The sequence below is a fragment of the Sphaerodactylus townsendi genome, linkage group LG13 (genome assembly GCF_021028975.2).
Source record: "Sphaerodactylus townsendi isolate TG3544 linkage group LG13, MPM_Stown_v2.3, whole genome shotgun sequence".
In the NCBI taxonomy this organism is placed as follows: domain Eukaryota; kingdom Metazoa; phylum Chordata; class Lepidosauria; order Squamata; family Sphaerodactylidae; genus Sphaerodactylus; species Sphaerodactylus townsendi.
The window spans coordinates 45,597,258-45,623,557 of record NC_059437.1 but is presented as its reverse complement, the minus strand read 5'-3'; the positions used below and the strand labels follow the sequence as shown (position 1 = coordinate 45,623,557).

General features: G+C 45.0%; 1 protein-coding gene across 10 annotated transcripts in view; it reads left to right on the top strand.

Annotated features, from left to right (window-relative positions):
• The window catches only part of ARVCF (ARVCF delta catenin family member), a 482,167-nt gene that overhangs the window by 332,556 nt on the left and 123,311 nt on the right, over nt 1–26,300 (top strand). For all 10 annotated transcript variants that reach the window (XM_048514629.1, XM_048514620.1, XM_048514626.1 and 7 more), the window contains 2 exons: nt 4,458–4,616; nt 22,544–23,151. In XM_048514629.1, coding sequence (XP_048370586.1) covers nt 4,491–4,616; nt 22,544–23,151 — 734 coding nt within the window. In that variant the 5' untranslated portion in view covers nt 4,458–4,490. The remainder of the gene's footprint in view (nt 1–4,457; nt 4,617–22,543; nt 23,152–26,300) is intronic.

The following is a 26,300-nucleotide window of genomic DNA, read 5'->3' as shown; positions in this document are numbered from 1 at the left end:
TCCTGTAGTGACTCAGTATCAAAAGCCGGTTTCCTCTTCCTCTTGGATTGTCCCTCTGCTTCACAAAGGTTGTGTTTGTTTTTAAAGGCCTCTAGCAAGTTTAGCCCCTTGAAAGGGTTTTTCCCAGCATTTTATTTAGAGCAAACAATTTGACCTGCACAGCCCCCTCTCTGCAGGAACTTTGGCTTCTCACCAAGGAGACATGTCTAGAAGCACAGCTTGGCCAAAAAGAAATGGGGGGGGGGAGCAAAGATGGGGGATGTAGTGGAGGTGAACAACAAGTGTAAGTGTGTGTGTGTGTGTGTGTGTGTGTGTGTGTGTGTGTGTGTGTGTGTGTGTGAGTGTGAGTGTGAGTGTGAGTGTGAGGGGGAATCCTCACTTGCACATCCTTTAGCGGTGAGTGGCTTTTGCTGTAAACGTTTTATCCCACCTTGATTCCTGCTGCACAAAGAAAACGACTATTTTTGGGAAAGGGGCTTTTGTGTGACGTGCTTCTCTTCTGTAAGCATGGAGGTTTTTTCCTTAATACAGCTCAGGAAAGTCTTATCACCTGAGTCTGTTCACTGGCCTACATTTGCTCCTCTTTGACAAGGATTGACAGTATGGTTTCCAAGAGCTTTGTTGAGTTAGTTACTTAGCCAATAACGGCTCTAGGATTTGGATGCTGGAAGCCGAACAAATAGGTTCTTCTCTTTTTCTTTTTTAACCATCAGAACGCTATGCTGACTAGTTTTCTTTTCTGCACGCTCAGAGCTGCATTGGGGGTTTTGTTTTGTTTTGTTCCATCTTCTGGACCCATGGGGCATTTATCCTTCCAGAAGGCTCACCTATTTACTTCAGCATCTGTATTAGAAGGATTAAATAAAAATCCTATGTAGTCGATTGGCAACCTAATCCTCAAATTATTCCCAAGGAGTTTTGCAAGGTGAGCCAGTGGTACTGAAGGAGGAAAGAGAGGGATCACGTAGATTTGGAGATGGAAAAACCCAGTAAAATAAGGGAATAATGGAATAAGAAGAGGAAACAACTAATTTTTCCCACATATTCCCCATTACATTACATTAACCTAAGACAAATAACATTCAAGATGCCTTAGAAGTCTAGGGAATGTATTCCCTGCCTCCCATGATGCCTTAGTTCTACCTCAGCTGCCTCCTCAGCTGCTGTGGTAAAGGAATTTGGAGCTTCTCTGACAAGGATCCAGAAATTATAAGGAATAGAACTTTCAGGGCATAATTATTTAGTCCTCTCTCTGTAAGTTCTGATGTCGCTTGTGAATTGCTTGGCTGAAGCAGGAGAAGGGAAGTAATTGTACCACTCTACTCTGTATTGGTCAGACCTCCCCTAGAGTACTGTTTGCAGCTCTGGGCACTGCAACTTAAGAAGGATATTGACAAGCTGGAACGTGTCCAGAGGAGGGCAACCAAAATCGTAAAAGGTCTGGAATCCATGCCCTATGAAGAGAGGCTTAGGGAGCTGGGGATGTTTAGTCTGGAGAAGTGAAGGTTAAGAGGGGACATGATAGCTATGTTTAAATATTTGAAGGGATGTCATGTTGAAGAGAGAGCAAGCTTGTTTTCTGCTGCCTCAGAGACTAGGACACGGAGTAATGGCTTCAAGTTGCAGGAAAAGAGATTCCACCTAAACATTAGGAAGAACTTCCTGACAGTAAGGGCTGTTTGACAGTTGAATGCACTGCCTTGGAGAGTGGTGGAGTCTCCTTCTTTGGAGGTTTTTAAACAGAGGTTGGATGATTACATGTCAAGAGTGCTTTGGTTGTGTGTTCCTGCATGGCAGGGGTTGGACTTGATGGCTCTTAGGGTCTCTTCCAACTCTATGATTCTATGATTCTAAGTTCATTCATCACTCCTCGTAGTCGGGCCATACAGCTGAAACAATATACGACGCAAAATGTGCTTTGTTTTTGCAGGCCAGAGTCTGGAGCTGAAAATGGCACCATTCCATTTGTCGTTCTCCTTAGTGGGAGATTTAGGCATTGCAACTAAGATACTTACACATTCGGACTTTAGCCCAATTGGACTTCCATTTTCATTCTGATATGTCAAGTCAGTGGGAGGAAGCTCGTACAATTCTTATTAAAATGAGTAATGAATGTTGCCTGATTCGTACATGACGCTGCCTGTGGAGAAAGACATTGTGACTCGGGCCGCTTTGCATCGGAAGTATTATATGCCTGGAGACGGTAAAACACCGCCTCCAGGTCGCCATCGGGGGGGCTTATGCTGCAACGCAGTCACGCCGCTCGCGACCGCCTCGCCAAGCCGTAGCCTGAAGGCGGCAAGTTTCCCCAGAGCTTCCCAGCTTTGAAATCGCCACATGAAGCCGCTGTCGAAGCTTAACGCAGCGCCCATGCCGCTTCCCCACCTGGCACTTCACCTTCGGTTACCGCCGGTGCTCAGGGATTACTCGGCCCTGAAGCAGGCGCCAAGAAGCCAGGGCGTGGTCCCTGTACCGGCGACGCCAGCCGGAGGCCAGGGGATTGTTGTCAAGTTGGGCCGGCGCCTCATGGGCCGCTGCCCAGTTAGTTTCAAGGACCGGCCCATGCAGACGTCCTAGTTTCAGGTCGGCGCCGCTAATGCCGGTCTTCGGCTACCGCGAAACGCTTCCGGGTTTATTGTGTTCGTTGCCAGAAGAGCCAAAAAAAACCCCTGCCCCTGGGTTAAAATCTAAGATCTTTATTGCAACACTGAGTATTCTTTCAAATGTCAGTTTGCAGCTGTAAATAAAGCCAAATTGAATGAGGGCACCTCCGTCAGTTTGTCTCAAAGGAGGCTTCGGGTCACGTGAGGATTAAGGGAAGCATTTTCTTCCTATGGAGGATTTTCACAAAGGGCATTCGCAGCTCTGCATCCTGTTCAGCTGCACAGATAAGGTACTTTCACAAATATCATGTCAGCCCTGGTTCAACAGCAGACATATTTGTGGCTTACCTGTTAGCCCTTTCTCTGTGGGTTTCGCAATGAGGACTGAAAACTATCCACGAGGGAGTTGAAGGGCAAAAACAGCTAAAAATGAGAGATGTCATCAAACCTTTCATAAATAATGAAATGTGCTATTTATTTGAGTTTATGTGCCTCACTGTCACAAAGGCTCAGAACAGGTATCATAAAACAAGTATAGGAGATGACAATAGCCCTCTGTTTATTTTGTGACAGCCACCAAATGCCTGCCAAAACTGAAGGCCTTTTACCGCTTCCTATATATGCTCCAACTAGGCCACTGGTCAGCCTCTAGGCAAAAGAAGTTTCATAAATATGAATCAAATTATCCATAATGTCTCTTTTTGGTGTAGTTCTAAGTAATGTGGTATGTCTATATTTAGGCTGCTCTACCTCACCAGATGAGGGGATTCATGGGATGGAATGACTTTCAATGTTTTTTAGAAAAAAACCCATTCATTCAGAAAGCTAGACTGTCGGGGAGAAATGTAGGTTAGCATGTTTCTTCCTGACATCTCTTTTGCTGTATGCAGGGAGTATTTTTGTATGGGACTGTGAGTTCCCACCTGAAAAGAAACAGTCCAGATAGTAGTAGTAGTAGTAGTAGTAGTAGTAGTAGTAGTAGTAGTAGTAGTAGTAGTAGTAGTAGTAGTAGTTTGGATTTATATCCCCCCTTTCTCTCTTGTAAGGAGACTCAAAGGGGCTTACAATCTCCTTTCCCTCCCCCGCACAACAAACACCCTGTAAGGTGGGTGGGGCTGAGAGAGCTCCGATGAACTGTGACTAGCTAGCCCAAGGTCACCCATCTGGCATGTGTTGGAGCGCACAATCTAATCTTGTTCACCAGATAAGCCTCCACAGCTCAAGTCGCAGACCGGGGAAGTCAGATATCCCTAAGCTGCGGACATTTAGTCCCGTGGTGGGTGGAAAATCGCCCCATACACCCCTCCTGGTGCAAAAAAAAAAAAACTGGTGTAAAAAATGTTGTTTGGTCGTGGTGGGGGAGGGCGGCTGCCCATACGAGGGGGGGGGGGTGCGGAAAACTCAGATTTTGCACCAGGCTACATTTTCCCTAGCCTTTGCGGCAACGTCCACTGTTTGTCAGATGGACCCATTCAAACCAACCCAATTTCAGGTGGTTCTCCCCACTTGGTGCCTGAAAAAGATTCCATTTATGGAGGCTGCAATTGGGGGGTACAAGACTGGCAGTCTGAATCTACTCACTAGCTAGGTAGATTTAGAGCCAGATATAAGCAGGATGTTCTGCATTTGCAGATTCATCTCCCTGCAAGCTTCAGTCGAGCAGGGAGAGTGCCAATCACTTTTAAATATGAAGAAATGACCTCTTGTAAAAGGCTCAGCAAATGGCACTTTGAAATGAGCACCGCTTTCAAAGTTATTTATAATATCCAGTACCCCTACAGCCTCACCTTCTTGGATCATTTTAACCTCTTCCTCCCTTCTTTGCATTGACATACCTCATTCTTATTTCTCCAGGAGCAAAGCCCCAGCAACCAGACTTCCATAGCGATGATGCAGGAGCCTCAAGAAACTGTTGAAGAGACTGTGACGGTAGAGGAAGACCCGGGCACCCCAACATCTCATGTTTCTATTGTGACCTCAGAAGATGGAACCACAAGAAGAACTGAAACCAAGGTAAGAAGTATCAGCTTTGGTCTTTCTCAACAAGACCCTGTGGGGACAGAGATCAGTTATATTGATGCGTGCTGGGTTTGAGGATCAGATGGCTCTGAGTTTCTGGGATCACCACAAACTAGGCCAGAAAGAGGATGCTGGAACACCAGTCCAGCTTATGTCCTATTTGCCACGTGTGAACAAGGAGCTGATTTTTATGCCATCATTTTGACTGTTCATCGACCTACTTGTAGTTGTTCGACAGGTTGCTTCGCTGTATTTCTTCCTAAATGTGCTGCTCAAAGTTGTTTTGATTTGTCTAAGATTACAACATCTATCCTTTAGGCCTTCTTGTCAAATCCACTTTTTTGGGCAAGTATGTGATGGGTGGGTAGAAAAGAAAGCTTTTTAAATTGTCCTAGGCTCAAGGTATTGATATAGATATTACAGATATACATATATTGATATAAATATATAATGGATATTTATACATCAGTTTACGTAGTAAAAAATTCCCGTATGAGTTGAGCTGGTTAAATAAAAGGGTTTTACCAGTTTAAAATGGACAGCTTAGAACTTGGAAACTGATACGACTTAGGATGCCAGAAGTCCTGTGGTTCTGACTTTGATTTGATGGAGAAGCTAAAACTATCAGACCGTACAGCCCTGAAAACGCACAACAACCAGTCATTCAGAAATACTAACGTGAATGTGTGTTTTAAAATGCATTTAAAAATATTGATAGTTTTTGCTTAAGTTTTGTTGCTAGTTTAAAAACATTCTGCTTAGCTTCCTTCTGTGTTTAAAAACAAACACATCTTTATTTTTGTGAGTTCATTGGATCCATCTCTTTGGTAAATAATGACTCCAGATTTTATTGTTGTCAATATCATTCTTGTTTAATTATTGTTGATGTTTGTTTTATTGTGTTGCATAGCCCTTTGTCTTCTGTTTTTTAATTGATCTCACGTCTTATGCTGGCTACGTATTTTGTATAGGTTAATAAAGCTGCAGTAAATTGTGTGGGGGAAACAGGAGAAAAAAGAGAAGAAAGCATAGATTAAAATATAAAAATTTGACTAGCTTATGGGGGCAGAAATCTGGTACACACAACTTATTTCCACAATAAAGCCCTGTCTAGCCAACACAACACATTTTCTTAGCAGTTGCTTGCTTCAGGTGCAAAAATTTAAGAAGTGGGGCGGTGGGGAGTACAGATGTGCTTTTGTCTTTTGTGCCGATACTGAACAGCCAGTGTGAATGAGGACTAGGCCAAAACTCGCTGCTTGACCAAGTGTGGTGTAGTGACTAGAAAATTGGACTTGGAACAAGGACTTCTGGTTCAAATCCATGTTTGAGTGTGCTGTTCCCAGGTGATCCAACCCCTCCCTATCATCTGAATCTGGCTTGCAAGATTTCCGTAAAGGAGGGAAAATGGTAAATTTTATGGGATATTTATTTATTTATTTATTTATTTATTTATTTATTAAACTTTTATACCGCCCCATCCTCTAGGGGCTCTGGGCTATAGCCTTGACCTGGCTAGCCCAGGCTAACCTGATCTCATCAGATTTCAGAAGCTAAGCAAATTTCAGAAGCTGGCAAATATTTGGATGGAAGACCTCCGAGGAACGCCATGGGTATGGTGTGGAGGCAGGCATCGGTAAACCAACTCCGAGGCCCCTTCCACACATGCAGAATAATACGCTTTCAATCCACTTTCAATCCACTTTGTAGCTGGTTTTTACTGTGCGAAATAGCAAAATCCACTTGCTAACAATTGTGAAAGTGGATTGAGAAGCAAGCCTTTATTGGCATAGACAACAGTACAACAATAATAAAAAACGGATTAAAAAAGCATATACAATACAGGTCGAAGGAAATCTACTGGCGTTTAGTAATTTCCAGGAGAAAATCTGCCACTATCATACAGAGAGAAGGATCAGGGTTGTCCAACAAGTAGTGTAATCTAATTAAATCGGGGAGATGGGGTAAATGTAAAGGAGTAAGATTCACATACTTGATCTGGATTTTGAATCTGTGACAGTGTAGTAATTGGTGGGCCAGAGATTCAACTGAGCCATCGTTACATGGGCACAATCTTTTAGCCTTTTCTTGCTTATTAAATCTGCCATGTAACAAGGCAGAAGGCATAACATTAAACCTGAGGAGCATTATGGCTCTCCTTTGAACAGGGTTTATTAAGCAATACAGGTAGTGTGCCAAGTGGCCCCATTCAAATGGGAGAGAAAAAAACAGGGGGGAGCACGTTTTCTTGGCTGCGGTGATTAGGGTAGAGAACTCTCTATCCAATAGTTGACCTTTTAATTTCCCATAAGCTTCTGAATAGGAGTGAAAGTGGATTGAAAGTGCATTATTGTGCATGTGCGGAAGGGGTCTGAATGTCTGTTGCCTTGAAAACCTTGCATGGTTGTCATTGTTGGAAGAAAGGGACTGTACGCTGTTTCCTGCCTCATCCTACAGAGGGGGTTTTTACTAGCGAGCTAGTGGCTAGATAGGGACTTAGGAATTTGTCACCTTTACTCTATCATGCTGAGTCTATCCCTTTGATGTAGACTGATACTCTTAGGGACTTCCCTCCCCTTGCTCACTTTCTCGACTTCCATTACTCTTACTTTCACTCATGCCTAGGAGAGGATGTGTTCTCCGACGATCCTCTCCATCCAGCTGGTAGGATTAGACTAGATAGCGAACCTATCTCTCCACCTTCTACCCAGAATGGAGTTCACTAATAAATACTCTTTTTATTAGATAAGAAACTACAAATGACTCTGATTTTCTTTTGTGTCTGAAGTTCTCTCTAGCAAGCTCAACCACGTGTTTGTACCCAGGTAAGCTTCCCTGTGTTTAGCCTCTGTGCCACTCTGCTACCTTTCAAGGGATACACACGCACCAGGTGTGGATCTTCCAACAGTCATAAGTCAGCTGTGACTTGATGGCAAAAAAATGGAATACAGTTAAGTGATGATACAAGTAAAGCAAATGACTGTATTGCTTTGATTCATCCAAAGGGTAGGCAAAAATGGAACAGGGATTTTCAAGCTGAAATAGAGGAGTTGCAGAATTCAGGAGCATCCCTGATTCAGACTGAGCCTTGCTTATTGCAGCCACTCTGAGGAAGAGGACTGTGTGCTGAGCCAACTTGTGGCTTGGAGAAAATATTTTTCCTGCTTTGGCTGTTCTCAAGATGTCTTTGGAAAGGTTTTCCAGCTATAATCATATGCATGAAGCACAGTGGTTTTGGTAACACCAAAATAGACACTGTACACTGGGGAACAGGAAGATTAAAGGTAGTGGCATGGAGCAACGTTCTCTTTTGAAAAACCAAACTAATTGTGGCATGTTATTTTATAAGGCAGAAACGTGAACCTTGCAAGGAGAGAAAGCCTTATAGGGCACTGAGCTTCATGCAAATAGCAACCGCCTCTCTCATACACTATCTGACAGATAAAAGGGCAGACGTGCATACGGATGATAGAGTTTTCCCAGAATAGTCGTACAGCTGATAAGCTATATGTCTGCTGTCACAGTTATCAAAGGGGAAGTGTGTATTAGACCTGCTATCTTCCCTCCAATAAAGGAACTGGAAACCTTTTCAAAGGTGGTGAATTACTGAAAGGGTAGCAGTAAGAGGGAGAGAAAGACTCTTCCCAGACTTGCATTGACAGGCTTTCCTCTTAAATGTTCCTTTCTCCCACCTCCTCCCTGTTTCTGTCCAAACACGGCAGAGAAAGCTAGGATAGCTGTAACCAACCAGGTGGAGAGGTGGGGAAATTAACTGGGATGGGTCACTTGATAAACCTACCCTTACTTGTTCTGCAACTGGGACTCCTGATGTGAAGTTTGGTCCTGATGTGAAGTTTGGTCCTGATGAGAAATTTGTTCTCTGCATACACCAGTTGTTCCTGGAAGCAGAAACAGGTCTTTTTTTTGTTGGTGTTCAGCTGTGCAACCTCCAAGCTGCAGGGATTCTCCTTGCTGCTTGAGCCACCACACATATGCTGCACTGCAAGAAAGCTGGCGGTGGGGAGGAAGCCGGCCTTGCAGACTACCCACTTTCGTCAGCTGCCACCTCTGCACCCTGGGAGCTGCAGGGGACCGAGTCAAACACAACTCCCAAGGACAGGTGTTGCCTCTGTTGGTCTCTGCTCCTGTACTCTCTTTGAAGGAGAGGAAGCAAAGGGAACAGCTGGTGATCACCCACTAAGCATGTCTAGCTGCCAGCCTGACCGTGCTGCCAGCTGCATCAGTTTCATTTCTTTTCCCAACGCCTCTCTAGAGTTGCCGTGCAGGGGACGTAGGGGAGAAGCAAACCTGGAGAAACACAAATCTCTGTCCTTGTTTTGTCTCACCGCTTCTAGCCAATTCAATTTATCGCAGACCCCCTGCTTTGCTTCAGGATAGTCTCTGGACATGTACTGAGCTTTCATTGACAGAGGGAATCTGGGAAGCTTCGCCCTCCATTAGGACTGCCTGGTCTCATTGACTAACCTGTAGCCAGTGCCAAGGGTGTGCAATCGGGTATTGCCGAACCAATACAATGCCAGATATTTCTGGTATCAGATCAGATGGGGAATCTGCAGTACCACAAAAGGCACTCTTAATATTTCTCAGTTCTGGAAATATCCTTGCTGGAGTCAGAAGGCCTTTCTGCCAGTCTGCAGGTAGTGCGGCAGTCCTTTAAACTGACAGTAAACATGGCTTCTGGGGTCCGGAGCCCAGCTTGCCACCTGTTGAAAATAATAACTCTTTAAAATTTAAAATACCTGATGTGCTGTGGACCCGCTGTTCCCCACCACAAACAGTTGAAGTGGCAAAGGAGACTCTAGATGCCAGGACAATTCCGCATTGAATTCAGTAGGGGGTAGACTTGGCCTCTCCTGCAGTAGATCTTTAAAATATAATGGGCCAGGCAGTGGCTTAGCTGCCAGAGGGACATGGGGAGGGGTCAATTGACCCCGGCCACCACCCATTAGATCACATGGAGGGTGCCCAGTGGGCCCACAGCAAGCTGCCCAGGACCACTGTTGCCCCCCTGCTGGCGGGAGGGGGCATGGAGGCAGCGCCCGGAGCAGTTGTTGCCTCGGGTGCCACTTTCCCCTGGTACGCCTCTGGGCCTGGGGCACTGTCGTGGTCCCTAGGAAACAGTCTCTGTCCTCCCCCCACCTCCCTCGCAACATCCAGTTCCCCAGTCATTGAGGGTGTGTGGCAACTTTTTAAAACACAAAGCACATTAAATTATGGATAAATTGTTTGGCACCGCACTTGTTTGTTAGCCGCCTTGGAAGTTTTAAAATGAAAGAAAACATTTAAACATATTAAATAAACAATTTAAACATTTTAAATATTTTAAATACACATTTTAAATAAAGAATGTAAACATTTTAAATAAATAAATAATAAATATTTTAATAACCCTGAAATCATATCTATACACGTGATGCCCTGGCCTTTCTGAACTGGCAACTCTTTCACTCTCCTGACTTGCTAACCATGTTGTACAAAACACATTTTTGCCCGGACTAACCTTTCCCTCAATCCCCCAGGTTAAAAAAACCCCAAAAACATCTGTTCCAGTCTGACATAACTCCTGTTCTTGATCCCACTGGATGTGCTTTCATCTCTCTGAGGCCACCCTTGCCAGATGCTCTGCTCGTCTCCAGACTCCCAAGCCAGCTTGAAAGCATCCTTCAGTTGGAACTTCATAATAGTAAACAGTTATCTGTCATTTGCAGAGCGCGTCTGTGTGTTTCAAGTGCTTCATGCCTGTTATTCAGTGGCAGTCCTTATAACAATGCTGTAGGTTAGGTAAGTATTATTAGCCCGCTGTTGCAAATGGAAGACCAGTGCTGCGAGGGATTGGGGGAGAGACTGCGGCTAAGTGACTGAACATCTGCTTGGCATGCAGAAGATTCTAAGTTCAATCCCCAACTCCACTTGTTAAAAGGATGAGATAGTAAATCATGAAAAATGTGTTTCCCCTCTCCTACATTTCTGCTGGGTGACCTCTGGCTAATCACAGTTCATTCAGCACTCTCTCATCCCCACCTACCTCACAAGGTGTCTGTTTTGGAGAGAGGAAGAGAAAGGAGTTCGTAAGCCACCTTGAGACTCCTAACAGGAGAGAAAGGACAAACTTTTCTTACATGAAGAAGAAGAAGAAGAGTTTGGATTTATATCCCCCCTTTCTCTCCTGCAGGAGACTCAAAGGGGCTAACAATCTCCTTGCCCTTCCCCCCTCACAACAAACACCCTGTGAGGTAGGTGGGGCTGAGAGAGCTCCGAAAAACTGTGACTCGCCCAAGGTCACCCAGCTGACGTGTGTGGGAGTGCACAGGCTAATCTGAATTCCCCAGACAAGCCTCCACAGCTCAGGCGGCAGAGCTGGGAATCAAACCCGGTTCCTCCAGATTAGATACACGAGCTCTTAACCTCTTACGCCTCTGCATGCCAGGTTTTTTTCCCCCAGTGAGGTGCATTGTCTAAATCCCACCTGCAGTCTGAGGTCTAAATCCCACCTGCAGTCTGAGGTCATGCAGACTGGCCAGTTCAACTGTTGTATGTAGAAGCAGGTCTAAGAATTTGAGTGTTTTTGCTGTGTAGCTGTATTTTAAATTTGGTTTAATTGGGGCTCAGCACCAGGACTGTCAAGGGGAGGGCTAGCTGTGGCTGCGGGGGTGGGGGGAGGAGGCAACATCTGCTGCATTGATACATCATTTCTGGGAAAACCCAGAAGTGATGTAGGGTAGCTCTAGGAACTGCCAGAAACCATAGAGCCCCCAGTGATTCTTCGAGCTACCTTATATCACTTCTGGATTTTCCCTGGAAGTAATGTAGTGACACAGCTTGACCTGGCATACATTGTCCTGATGTTGTTGTTACACCAGAACTGAAATCGCATATAAGATGCAAATGCCGGATATTTCGGCTAAAAGTTTCTCCCTCTGGCCTTCTCATCCTATTTACCATTTGAGGATTGTAAAGGAGTCTAATTGAAGCAAATAGCCTCCACTCGTGGGCACCGAAACTTGTCACGGTGCCTTTTCCTTTCTTCTTTCTCTTTCTGAAAGCACCTATTACAGTGAGTCACCAAACAAAAGAAAGGGATGGAGATGAACTGGACAGTTGCCATCTGGGGCCAGAGAATGCCAGAGGCTCACTTTTATGCAGCAGGTTTATTTATTTATTTTTTATTTTAAATGGAGCTTCTGTGAATAATCGCTCTCCAAAATCCTGTTTTGCTTTTTCGCCTGCATACCTTGCTGGCGAACCCGGCATGTAATTCAAAGCACAAAAAGGTATACAGATGCCCTGGTTGCTCAACTTAGCAATTGCACTTGGAAGCTGAACGTTTAGCCTGTTAAAATAAGGAAGCCCCAAACCATTGAAGGTTATAACAGAAGAATATTGCAGCAGAATAAAAGGATCCCGCCCCCTTCCATAATAGTCACCAGGACAGTAGTAGAACAGTAATAAAACATCCTTGATCATGACATGCTGGTAATTTTATTTATTTAGTAAATTTTAGTAATTTGCCCATCAGATACATCCCAGGGTGGGTTACATACAGTGACGTAGGTATAGATTTTTTAATGTGGGGGGGTTGGGGGCAGGGCCATGCCCCCACCCGCCCCTGGGGGCATGGCCATGCCTCCCCAACCCTGCTCCTGGCCTCAGTGCTTATAAAAGCAGCTCTCCGAGGCCAGGGACGGCAGACTCCCCTCCCCACCCAACCAGCTGGGTTCCCAGCCAGCAGCCGGCAGTCCCTTCCGCCCTCCCCCTCCAGGCAGAGGCGTAGCTAGGGAAAATGGAGCCCAGTGCAAAATCTGAGTTGTGCGCGCACAACACACACACACACACACACGGGCACCCACTGTGATGCTGGAATCCACCCTCAAACAGTGTTTAAACTAGGGAGCCCAGATTCGCCTTTTAAATCAATCTTAAAGGGAGAATCTGGGGTCCCCAGTTAAAACAACATTGAAAGTGGTGCTGTTTTAGGGTGGATTCTCCCCCATGCTGAAACAGCATCACTTTCAATGTTTGAACTGGGGACCACAGATTCTCCCTTTAAATCCATGCCGAAGGGGGTGGATTTGAAAGGAGAATCTGAGGAAATTTGGGGGGTGCCTGCTGTCAGCGGTGCAATTGTTATTCTAGCAGCACCACCCAGGTTTGGTGAAGTTTGGTTCAGGGGGTCCAAAGTTACGGACCCTCAAAGGTGTAGCCCCCATCTTCTATTAGCTCCCATTGGAAACAATGGGGGATGGGGCCCTCTTGAACCAAGCCTCACCAAACCTGGGTGGTATCATCAGGAGAGTCTCCTAAAAAATCCCTGAAATTTTGGTGCTGCTAGCTAGCCTAAAAACTGTGCCCCCTGCAGGCCAAAAACCACTTAAAAATACAAGAAAACCACAAATGGGGCGGAGCTTCGGACATGTAATGGGGGGTTGAACCTGAGAAACCCCCCCCTTACCTATGTCCTTGGTTACATAGTCTAAAAATACATGCAATGTTACAATTAAAATATCATATACTAGATGTAAAAACTCCCCCAAACATGCAAATGATTAATATTAATATTAATATTAATAATAATAATAATAATAATAATAGTTTGGATTTATATCCCCCCTTTCTCCTGCAGGAGACTCAAAGGGGCTTACAATCTCCTTGCCCTTCCCCCCTCACAACAAACACTCTGTGAGGTAGGTGGGGCTGAGAGAGCTCCGAGAAGCTGTGACTAGCCCAAGGTCACCCAGCTGGCGTGTGGGGGAGTGCACAGGCTAATCTGAATTTCCCAGATAAGCCTCCACAGCTCAGGCGGCAGAGCTAGGCATCAAACCCGGTTCCTCCAGATTAGATGATGATGATGATGATGATGATGATGATGATGATGATGATGATGATGATGATGATGATGATGATGATGATGATGATGATGATGATGATAATAGGAACCTCAAAAGAAGGTCTACAAAAACTATCATACTAGCCAAAAATGACCCATTGGAACACAGGCAGTGAAGTTACTTGGACCATTGCAGCACTCGACTAATAACTTGAGAAAAGAAGAAATATTTTTGCCTCAACCCCCCCCCCTCCCCCAGTACCAGGCAAACCTCTGTGGGAAGGGGTTGGGGGGAGGCACCATCGCCAAGAAGTCCCAATCAATAGTAGCTGCCCAGTTGGCACCTGAGGTTGGGGCTCACAAGAAGATCCTTCTCAAACAATCTGAATGACTGGACAGATACATTTGGGTGCAGACAGTCTTTCAAAGACTCGGGCCCTGGGCTCAGTTGTACTGCTGGAAATCTACCTTATAGACTTCAGTGAGAAGCAAGGGGGTCAACTTCTCCAGATTCTTTTCGAAAACCACAGCTATTTTCAGCTTAAGTGGACTTCTGGGAGAAGGGATGAGTGACCTTCCGTTTCATAGGCCTCTGAAGGGCCAGCTTTTTCATAATCTCCCGTTAACAAGGTAATGGCTTTTACCTTTTTTCAGACTGGTAATTTTACAGTCTATATGTCAAAAATAAGCGTTCAGAAATGTCAAAATGCTTTTATCCTTGAATGCTTCCTCCTCACCTATTTTCTGTTTTATGGCACAATTCTGACAAAAATCTTTCCAGTTTTGTCAGCTCTTATAAAATATTTAATTCATCTGAAGTATTAAGGGGGGGGGGGTGACCATCTTGCCTACTTGAGAGTACTGAACTATTTAGTCAGACAGATTTGCTTGAACAAAGAAAAGCTTTGTGAGTTATTAATATTTGTGTTTTGTGCGCTTAATGAATTAATATTGATTTATTATCTGTTTAATCGTCTCTTTACGTATGACAGATAAAGGTAGGGATGGGAAGGAATTGTATTAACTGTTAAAGGTTCCTTCAGATTTTTCTTTATTAGCTTTTTATTCTGCCCCTCCTTTAGAGAACTCAGACCAGCACATATTCCCGCCACCTGCTAACTTTATCCTTACAACAATCCTGGGAGGTAGGTTAGAGTTGGAAGATAGTAATTTGGGACTGTGAGTTCCCACCTGAAAAGGAACAGTTCAGATAGTGGTAGTGGTAGTGGTAGTGGTAGTGGTAGTAGTAGTAGTAGTAGTTTGGATTTATATCCCCCTTTCTCTCCTGTAAAGAGACTCAAAGGGGCTTACAATCTTCTTTCCTTTCCCCTCTACAACAAACACCCTGTGAAGTACGTGGGACCAAGAGAACTCCAAAGAACTGTGACTAGTCCAAGGTCACCCAGCTGGCATGTGTTGGAGTGCAGAAGCTAATCTGGTTCACCAGATAAGCCTCCACAGCTCAAGTGGCAGAGCGGGGAATCAAACCCAGTTCTTCCAGATTAAAGTGCACCTGCTCTTAACCACTACACCATGCTGGGATCAACACTGCCTTGCCCTACTCATGTGGCTTGCTGCTCCTGATTCTGATCACTAGGAGGAACTATACCTATCAGTTCTTGGTTGCCTCCAAGGTCCTGAAAGCCCTTCTCAAGCGCATTAGTCTCTGAAAGGAGTCTGCTTGCCCATAGGAGGATACTCACACATTGAATGCTTGGCCAAGAGCACTTTGCTTCAGAAATGCTGAGTTTTTATCCCAATTCCTTCCCACGGTGATCGTTTGGCAAAGGTGAAAAATGCCATCTGCTGTCCATGCAGGATGGTTCCCATTATATTTTGTCGTGGGGCGCTTCCATTTCTACAGATCAAAGCCCCTTCTTCTCTTTTCATGCACACAGTTCCCCCTTCCCTCTTTCCTATGGTGCGGATTAGCTGTCATTTCATTATACATGAACATGTATTATCAGTAAGATATTGAAAAAGTTAAATCAGGATGGTGTCATTCTGGTGTCACGCTGCATATTGCAGAGATCAGAATTCGTAATTGCTATCCATATTTCATGAAAGGAGAAAAAATACTTCTCTCTCTCTCTCATTTAAACTTGCAAACGAGGTGCTTTCACAGTCCTCCTTTTGCACAAAAAAAATGTTTTTGGTACCAGAGGATTGGACTAATCTTCTCGTCTTTTATTTTGCTTCAAAATTCTTCTTCCGTGGATATTCTAGGCCAGCTCCAAGTCTGTCTTAATGCGTCTCTAAAAATCACAGGGGATCTTCATGCCCCAAAAGAGGAGATGTGAGCTTCGTGCTCTTCCTCTGCTCACGGTTTTGATTAAAGCCGGCAGTGCCGGGATCAGGCTGGAGAGCAGACAATGCAGCCCAACTTGCTGAAACTGAGGGCCCTTCCGCACATGCAGAATAATGCACCTTTCATCAACTTTCAATGCATTTTGAAACTGGATTTTACTGTGCTGAATAGCAAAATCCACCTTCAAAATTGTTGAAGTGGATTGAATGTGCATTATTCTGCATGTGCGGAAGGAACCTACGTAAGTTCTGTTCCTGCTTACAGCCTGAACAGGAGGGGTCCTGGGAACCCCATGTATACTACCTTGAGTTGTGCAATAGAAGAAAGTCTGAAATACAAAAGTGATCAGTGTCTCTCTTTCTTTCCTCTCACGGTAACATGTTCAGTCTCAGGCCCCTTCCGCACATGCAGAATAATGCACTTTCAATGCACTTTGCAGCTGGATTTTACTGTGTACAATAGCAAAATCCACTTGCAAACAATTGTGAAAGTGGATTGAAAGTGCATTATTGTGCATGTGCGGAAGGGGCAATGGGCTGATGCCTCTTTGTCCATATCTCCATTTCAATCATATTTGAAGTATGAAGCCTTTGGAAATCAAACCGTTTCTTATTATTAGGGTCCCTTCCACTCCTGCATTCCTGTTTTGAGCTGAAACTCCTCTTTTTGATTTTCCAGTTCCCTGGTGCAGATTGAACATCTGAGACTTTGATTTTTACAGCAGTTACTGTTTTCTGGTTCTGATTTCCCCCCTGTAATTTGTGCACATTTCCCGCCATCATTTGTGCTTCAGCGAATCAGCATTACACATCATGACGTTATGTTGTATGTGTAATACTGTCGCGATTGCATGTGAAAATCATGTAATGTGCATATATCGTAGTACACATAAAACTCTAAAACCAGCGATCAAAGGGAAAGACCCAAAACCTTCAACCAGAGCTGAATATGTTTTTGGATATGAGCAACAGTAATACTTGCTTCTTCCTACTTATTATTGCATTGCAGCAGCCTTTGTCCTTGTGCGTAGATCTTCTGACAGGAAAGGACACGGTATCCTTCACAATGCTCTCCACATGTCATGTGGATTTTTGTGAGGGAAATGAATTACCTCTTCATTGAGAAATGTGTTGGGTTTTTTTTGCCAAATCTGCCCCATCCCCGCTCTGCCAAACTCAACAAGAAATGGAGCCATACCAAGGGGCAGCATTTAAATGAGGCTTGCATCGCACCAGCTGTTCCCAAGCTATGTTGAGGAAAACAGCTGGTGCGGACATGCTTCAAAGGGTGCCTTCCACATGACAGGAGCAAATGTTGAAAGGCTCTTGAATTACTTTATTGGTTGCTCTTGTGGGACTGCTTTCCCCCTAAGGACCAGCTACCACTCAAGCTGTGGTGGATCTGGGGATGGATTTGTTGAGATTCTAGTCTCTGCTGAGATTGTGTGAATTTTAAATCGGTTGCCTTGGTGACCTCCAGAGTAGACATAATGCCCTTCCTGTAGGACACACACACAATCATACAGAACAAGCAAACAGAGCTAACTTGGTGTAGTGGTTAGGAGCAGGTGGACTCTAATCTGGAGTACTGGGTTTGATTCCCCACTCCTCCACCTAGTGGCGGAGGCTTATCTGGTGAACCAGGTTTGGAGGTTTCTACACAGCACACCAATACCGTGTGTCACACGTTATTAATGGATCTGATTTCCCCTGTTTGCCTTTGCGCTGAAGATTTCACCCCTCTAGGAAACAATTGCAAACTGTTTGGGTTGCTATGGCTCCTTTGGTTTCTCCAAAAAGATCACTAGCAATTTTTGTAAAACCCAGGTTGAGGGAAGAATAACCGGCTGAATCCGTTCTGGGGAAGAGCCCTGTGCGAACTTCTTTCCCCAAACAGGATAAAATAGCTTCCTCAGCCCGTTATTTTTGGGCTGTGTGGAAACCTTTGTTTCCTCACAAAGTCTGCTGGGTGACCTCATGTCAAGTCACTGTGCTCTCTGAACTCTCTCAATCCCACCTACCTCACAAGGTGTCTTTTATCAAGAGGGGAAGTGAAGTAAAACTTATGATTGAGAAAAGTCGGGTATCAGTTCAAACTCTTCTCTTCTTAGCACATAAAATATTATTGAACATAAGGAAAGATGGATAGCCCTGTAGTAGTTCCAAGTATGGAGGGGATCCATCCATATATGAATCCCTTTTTAGGCAAATTTGCCAATCCCAGAATTACAACTGATCTCTTGACTGCAGAGATCAATTTCTTTGAAGAAAATGGCTGCTTTGAAAGGAGAACTCTCTATCACAGGGGTCTGCAACCTGTGGCTCTCCCATTGGCCATGCTGGCAGGGGCTGATGGGAATTGTAGTCCGTGAACATCTGGAGAGCCACAGGTTGCAGAACCCTGCTCTATCATATCCCAGTGAGTTCCGCCCCCTCTGCAGGCTCCAAATCTCTAGGAATTTCCCAACTCGACTTTAGTAACCCAGTAGGCTACACATGGTTCTTCTTCCGTCAGGCAGATATCAAGAACTGCTTCATATGAGACGGGAGTACTGCTTCCTTGCCCACGAAAGTGGTACGATTCCCTTTTCCTCTAGCTTGCCAAAACACCCAAAATAGATTTGCGCCTCGGATAAGAATCTAATTACCAACGAAACCCCTCGGGATGCAGGGAGAACTCTGGCTTTCAAGATGCGGTGGATTTCTTGCTGGTAGCTGCCGCCGCATCATTCAATGCCCAAGGTAGCTTAATTATTCCGTTGGTGGGGAGGCAGTCATGCAGTTTGCATTGACTTTGTGGGACCGCATTAGGCAGAAGGGTCGCATTCAGTCGCAGATGTCTCAGGGACAAGACGCTGGCTGTTTCGGCGGATTTTTCTTATTTCTTGTTCGTCTGTCAATATGCCTGACCGAGGGACATATGCTTGGAGTTGCTCACAGCAACATGCTCTAATTATTTCGTGTTTTTGCAGGAGCTGGGCTAATCTGGCGACAGATCGATAGTGTTTCAATCCATCCCCGATGGTCAAAATGCCTCCCACTCCGTTTCTCGTTTTTACTTCTGAACCACTGAACATGCCGTATGCAGATTCAGAGGTTATTTTCTTTGTTGTCGTCTTTTTTTCCCTCTGCGTGAAATTGTTACACTTTTATCTTTATGGTCAGGCTGCAGATTGGTTGGCATGGGTTACTTTTCTGAACACCTGCTGATCTGAACAATCTTAAAAGCTTAAAAGAGCTTGCTATTCTATGTTGGTGAAAGCGAAAATATTGACCCCTGCCCCTCAGCCTTTTGGATTTAGCAAAAACGAAAGCCACTCTCTTTTATTCCTTTTATGGGCATATCATTGAATGGATGGCAGCTACATGTTTGATCTCTCTCTCCCAGTATGTATATTTGTTAATGCTGCAAAGTCTCTATGGAATTTTCTGTTCCCACCCTGGGTGGCACAATGAAGTATTTTGTTGTGGTTGAGTAAAGCCGACTTGGACTCAAGCCAGTCTTCACACAGAACAGAGAGGAAAGGAATCTTCCCTAAGAGCAGATTGTCCTGTCCTGCAACTGTGAATTGCAGATCTCTGCTTGCCTCCAAAGATCTATTGAATTAGCTTTTAATAGCAAAGTACCTATGACTTTCTCTTGGGGAGTTGTCACAATTCAGCTGTGACTTGGCAGCAATTTCTACCACATCTGATTTTTCCACTACCACCCCCATTGCTGTTGATAGCTGTAGGTTTTACTTCTTGCTAGTTTTCATTTCTTGTTTTGTTGCTTTAGCTTTGTTGCCTTGTTGCTTTAGTTTTATTGCTTTAGAAGCAGCAGTGGCGTGGTGGTTAAGAGCAGGTGTACACTAATCTGGAGAACCAGGTTTGATTCCCCGCTCTGACGCTTGAGCTGCGGATGCTTTTCTGGGGAATTCAGATTAGCCTGTGCACTCCCAACACACGCCAGCTGGGTGACTTTGGGCTAGTCACAGTTCTTCTGAGCTCTCTCAGCCCCACCCACCTCACAGAGTGTTTGTTGTGAGGGGGGAAGGGAAAGGAATTTGTAAGCCCCTTTGAGTCTCCTACAGGAGAGAAAGGGGTATATAAATCCAAATTCTTCTTCTTCTTTACTGCATGGTAAAGATTTTTTAAATGGAAAGGCAGCTTGTATGTACTTAGATCAGCGATTTCCAACCAGGGTTCCGTGGTACCCTGGGATGCCATGAGCATGTCCCAGGGGTACCACGGCAATGCTACCAGCCCCCCTCACTTTTGTGGTGTCTCCCATTGGCACCAGCAAGGATATAAAGCTGACCCAAGGGGCAGGGCCTGCCGCAAGGTCAGCAGCCACTTCCCCCCCGATGCGCGTGCTTCCCTTCAACCTGGGAGGGGAAGGTTGGGGGTGGCAAGCAGGGGAACTGGGAGGGGAAGGTGGGGGGAGGATGGCAGGGGTACCGTGAGATATGAAGAGTGAGGTCAAGGGTACCGTGACGTCGAAAAGGTTGGAAAACACTGACTTAGATGAATAATTGTTGCGCCTCCCCAATACCGTGTGTGAGAAAGATGTGACCATTTGTATCACAGCATTTTGCTTCCGGCAATTGAATCCGAAACATGCATCTCTGGCCCTCCTAGGCCTGGCTGTTCCTTATGCACATGTGCCGAGTGGCCTTCAAGCAGATGCGACGCAGATTTAAACTTGCAGAGAGAATGAACTGTTGCTAGTAATCTCCTAGACTTGATGACAAGCCCTGCCAACAGTCCGCACAGCTTGTGTACTGAGCAGTCAACTGCAAACCACTGCTGGCGTCCTTGATAAATTTGCTAACGGGTCTGTAAAAAATTATGGAGCTTGAACTCCGGTGCATGAAATCAACAAATGTGAGTCATGGTGACAGCAAAAATGGTTTTCGGCAGTAAATAGGACAGAATCATCGTGTGACTGGGAAGCCAATGATCTACATCAGGAATAAAGAGCATTTTTCTCCTGGTTAAGAATGCCATCTTGAAATGGTGTCACCCTAAAATGGCATTCATTCGCTGATGGATAGAGACAACAAATCTAGCCTCATGTGGCAACGTTTCATTCCTTTAATTCTTTCTTCCCTCCAATAAAAACACAACGGTGTACATAGTTAATCCCACCTTCATTTTACCCCACCTGCTCACCTGGAGAATTAGGTTAAGTGGAAAGAGAGGAACAGACCCTGGGGTACCCCTTGAGCTTCACAGTTGAGTGGGGTTTCAAATCCAGGTCTTCTGACTCTGCTACAACATGCTAGCTTTTACCCTGTGCTGTTTCATTTCTTGATAGCTTTTGGTTTACCCGTGTTCCATGGTGCTGAAAATTGTTTTTTAGGATTGTCAGTAAGAGAGTCAGAGGCCCTGAACTGATCTGTACATTTCGTACTCCTTTCTCTTACTTACATATACCAACAGAAATACCACTGTGGGATGGGAAGCAAAGTGATTAGTTTCTTTTTGTCTAGTCAGATGAGACTATGCCTATTATCAGTTTTAGATTAACTGATGAGTTTACCATTTAGAACCAGAACCAACCTTCTCTAAAACTTACATCCGTATACTCAGAACTATGTGCCAAACTACACATTTGAATCTGCTTTCTCATGTCATAGGGTAGACCTATATAGAGATACATGGACTATACTCTGTCTAAGAAAAAGATGTTAGTACGGTCAGTTGAGGTGCAGCAGTTGAGAAAATTGTATGTTTCTGCATTAGAATATAGTCCCAAATGAATATGAGAATTGCCATTCATTTTTCCATTATGCCTTTGTCCAGACCATTATGTTGTGCATTAACGAACATGGTACTTTGATACAAGAGTATTTATAGTTCATCAAACTACTATCAAATGGATGGCGTGCACGGGGCGGGGGGGGGAGCTAGGTAGACACTAGGACCCAAGCGGAGCATTTCACAACAAAGAAGGTCCAGTGTGTTGAGTTCTGCGGCACAGAAATATATAACCCTGCTAACGTCTTTTTCTGAGCCATACTATAGCATCGCATTGTTTTATTGACTTGTTTTTATAGTCTTGATTGGCAGGGAAGAGCTGGGGCTGAACACAGTGGTGGGATTCAGCAGGTTCGCCCCACTTTGGCAGAACCAGTTGTTAAAATGATGCTTGTGAACAACCAGGTGTTAAATTATTTGAATCCCACCACTGGCTGAACTGTAGAGCACCTGCTGGACATGCAGAGGGTTCCAGGTGCTGTGCATTTCTAGTTTAAAAGGATCAGATAGCAGGTGATGTGGAAGACCCCTAGCCCAAGCCCCTGGGGAGCTGCTGCCAGCCTGAGTAGACGAAGCTCATGTTGATGAGGTCATAGCTTGACTCAGCGCATGGCAACTTCATATTTTCATGGTTTTCCTTGATTTCTTTAGCAGTGAGCCACCTCCCTTTTTTTTACTGTTTTCCACTCCAACTTTCCCTTCAACACTGTTGTTGTTGTTTTTTGCGTTCCTCCTTTCCCCCTCGCCTGTTGTTGTTGTTATTGCTATTTTGGTTAAATTAATGAAGCACTGATTAAACAGAGCTACAGTACATCAGTTTTAAAAAGCCCTCGCAGTGAGTGCAGACAAACATTGGGGTAAAGAGGGGGATCGAAACAGTCTGGAAACATTTTCAGTGACTCTTGTGGAAAAGGCCTGTATTAAGATTGTTTGCAGGTGCCAGACTACCAAAAGAGCATTTGAATTGGGCACTGTTTTGAGACCGCCTGCGTTGATAGTGCACTCTCTCTCTTTTTCTCTCACACAGGTTACAAAAATGGTGAAAACTGTCACCACTAGAACAGTGCGCCAAGTCCCCCTTGGTCCTGATGGCCTCCCTGTGGTGGATGGCTCATCTCCCATGGGTAGTTACACTGACTCGATAGACAGAAGACAAATGAAGAATGGGGAACGTTATGTAACACCACAAGCATCTTCCACCTTGACCCGGTCTTACAATAGCTACAATGATACCTACCCTGATGGCCACGATGGCCAATATCGTCCTTTCATGGGCCATGATGGTTATGGAGATCTTCCTGACAACTACGGCAGTTTGTCCCGTGGCGTCAGTTACCGTCCACGTTACGCCTACGTCCCTGGGAACAGTTACCGGCCAGAGGATGGCAGTTTCACTTTGCCAAACAGAAGGGATAACTACGGCCCACTCTCTCAACCACAAGTGCCAACAGGCAGCAACATGGACTTAAACCGCTCCCAGCCGGAACGATTCCAGCCGGAGCCGTATGGGCTTGAGGATGATAACCGCAGCCTCGGGGTGGACGATGAGGGGTACGAACTGGACCCAGAGTACTCGACAGTGAACCGAAGGACGTCTGCTGGGATGCCTGAGAGAGGAAGGCCTCTCAAGGGAAGGTAAAAGATGGCACTGAATATTTGTGGTTCTTTTGGCGGTGAGTTTTACTGTTAAAAACGTCAGGACGAGGCACAGCAAGGAAGTTTTTTGCTCTAGTGGATTTCCTGCGACGTGAATTGCCACTAACCTGGATAGCTTTAAAAGGGGCTTGGACAGATTTATGGAGGAGAAGTCGACCTATGGCTACCAATCTTGATCCTCTTTGATCTGAGATTGCAAATGCCTTAACAGTCCAGGTGCTCGGGAGCAACAGCCGCAGAAGGCCATTGCTTTCACATCCTGCATGTGAGCTCCCAAAGGCACCTGGTGGGCCACTGCGAGTAGCAGAGAGCTGGACTAGATGGACTCTGGTCTGATCCAGCTGGCTTGTTCTTATGTTCTTATGAATGAGCAAAACACTCCATTCACCAAAAGATGAAAACTATCAATCTAAGCATTCACTTTCCAGGAAATGTGACTGCACCTTAATGACACAGGCAAACGTGGTTAATAAAGCATTTTTAATGAGAACGCACATACAAGTAAATAATTGAGAAATAAGTAATCTTGATATGACCAGAGATGTCATTTGGTTCTGTCAAGATTTTTATGTGTGAGGGGTGATTTGCTGATGCTCCTCCGCATTTGTGAAAGATCGCAATATAAAAACCGCACTATCACTACCTACAAATTTGCATTTTTAAGGTTTGCAGATATCCGATTGAATGGAGCGCACTTATTTACCAGCGGTTCCCCCTCCCTTCTTGCTTTGCATTTCTTTTGGTCCCGCTTCCCCCTCTCCCCCCAAACTTTAGAAAGATGATCAAGGATGTCTGACAAGAATTTTAATTTGAATGCAGCTTGTAAAAACATAAAGAGGTGTCTGCTAGGTCTATGACTTAAAGCAGCTTCTCTGGCAGATTCAAAGCAATTTTTGGTGGGAATAAATTAGCCTTCATCTTCCACTTGCAAGCGGCCCGTAAAAACAAATAATGCTTTCTGTTTAATGATGAAGCCCCCGAGTAATTAGTCTTTGATTGCGAGGTTGCTTTTCAGATTTCTCAGCCTTGCTTTTTCCTTCCTTCAAAAGCAAAATCTGTTCTAGTAGAAGGCAGTAGATTTGATGACACTTGAAACTGGCGAAATGAAGATGATGACGTCGTTTGTTCAGTAGTCTGAATGTTTCTGCTACGGTCTTTCTTCCCCGGATGTCTGCCACCTACCTTTTTATGGCTGAGTGTTAAAACATGTGCTTTGTGTGCAATGGTCCCAGATTCACTTCTGTAGTCTCCAGTCCCACTTGACACATTAGAAATAACACAACCGCCTGTGAGTTGTGGGTTTTTCTCAACTCTTGTGTATGTGATACCCAAATAGGGTCAGGACCATAGTAATAGCGTGGCCAGACCCCTGCCAGGAGTGGCAGGCCCCCCAATTAGGGCCTCCCACAGCAGGGGTCTTATAGGAGTTAAAATGAGCCCCCAGCCTTGACCCTGTCAGCCCAATGACATCACTTCCAGAAATGACATCACATCAGCAATGTTGAGGGAGATGCTCTGGTATTTGAGCAAAACTCGACGTATTTGAGCAAAACTCTATGGTTCTAGGGTTCACCATAGAATTTTCGCCCAAGTTCCAGAGCATTTCCCTCAGCGTTGCTGACATGGTGATGACGCTTCTGGAAGTGACCCTGGTGCATTGGCACTGGCCTCTCTTCACAGATGTTAAGTCCCCCTACCCAGTGTAGTTATTCCAGCCTGAAACATTCCAAGTCTGTTAGCAAAATTCATGCCTATCCCAAGGAATGTGTGGTTTTCCCCAAACAGTGTCTCCTAAAACTGTTTCCAGATCCCCAAGAACATCAGTGGCAATGAATCTCTGTGGAAGCCTGGAGAAGACAAACTTGCTTTTGCTTACCATATTAGGATCATGCCATTTTATAGCTAGGCTCAGCTGAACCCCTTAGAAGAGGGTTTAGAGCAGTGGTGGTGAACCTTTGGCACTCCAGATGTTATGGACTACAATTCCCATCAGCCCCTGCTAGCATGGCCAATTGGCCATGCTGGCAGGGGCTGATGGGAATTGTAGTCCATAACATCTGGAGTGCCAAAGGTTTGCCACCACGGGTTTAGAGGAATGTGGTACCTTTTACAGTGTTAGGGATTTGTAGATTATTCCTCTTTGCCAGCACCAAGTAAAGTTGAGAAACGCTTGGCAGGTGTGGATTTAGGTGTTACATTGACTGTAGCCAGTTTTTTTTGCTCAGGTAATTAAATTCAAAGGATTTCAAGCATGGGAACTGGATGGTTTTTAAAATTATCTGTTCTTTATTGTATCCCATGTGACATTGCTCAAGGCCTGCAGGCTAAATAAGCAGCGTCGTTAAAATAAATAGGCTTGAGGGAAGGGGGTCCTAACGCTACAGCTTGGTAAGTTGGGGTCCTCACTACAGGCCGAGTGGGTCAGCCTAAGGAATTATAAGAAACCTGGATTTAATAAGCCTGACTGTGCTAATCTGCTTGATCCACCAACAGCCCAGTTGTCTCCAGACACCAGACTTCATCTCTGGTTTTGAGCTCTCCAGATGGCCCCTGTACTGATTGGTGCTGTGGCTACCAGATGTTGACCAACAGCTGTCCTGACTGACTGGATCAGCCTTGTAGTTTGTCTGACTTGGAGATGGATGAACCTTTAATTCTTTGTCAGGCCTGGCTCCCGCCTGGGCCTAGCATCAACAGGCTGGAGCTAAGGTCACAACTGCCCTTGCTGTTTTCTGCAGCCTGAGGGCCCTTTCTGTTTTCTACTGTTGTGCTTGTAACCAGTGAAGTACGTATCCCTCCTCCCTCCCCCCATTTCCAGGAGAAGAGAATGAGCTCTATCACTGTCTTTGGGCTGAACACATAACAATGCTGTCTTCACACGATCCTTTTCTTTTGTAGGCTATTGTGGGCAATATGTGGAGATATATACATGCGGCAAAGGTTTGATCACCAGCTCTGGCTTTTTGCAGCTAAGGTCTTGACACAGTTCAATAAAGCTCCTCAACCATTCCTGAGTCTCAATTATTGACTGGAGTAACAGACCCTTACACTCTTGTGCCCTCTTCTGCTAGGCCTGATAGGCCCTCTTCTGCTAGCCCGATAGGCCCAGACAGAAAAGAGCAATGCCA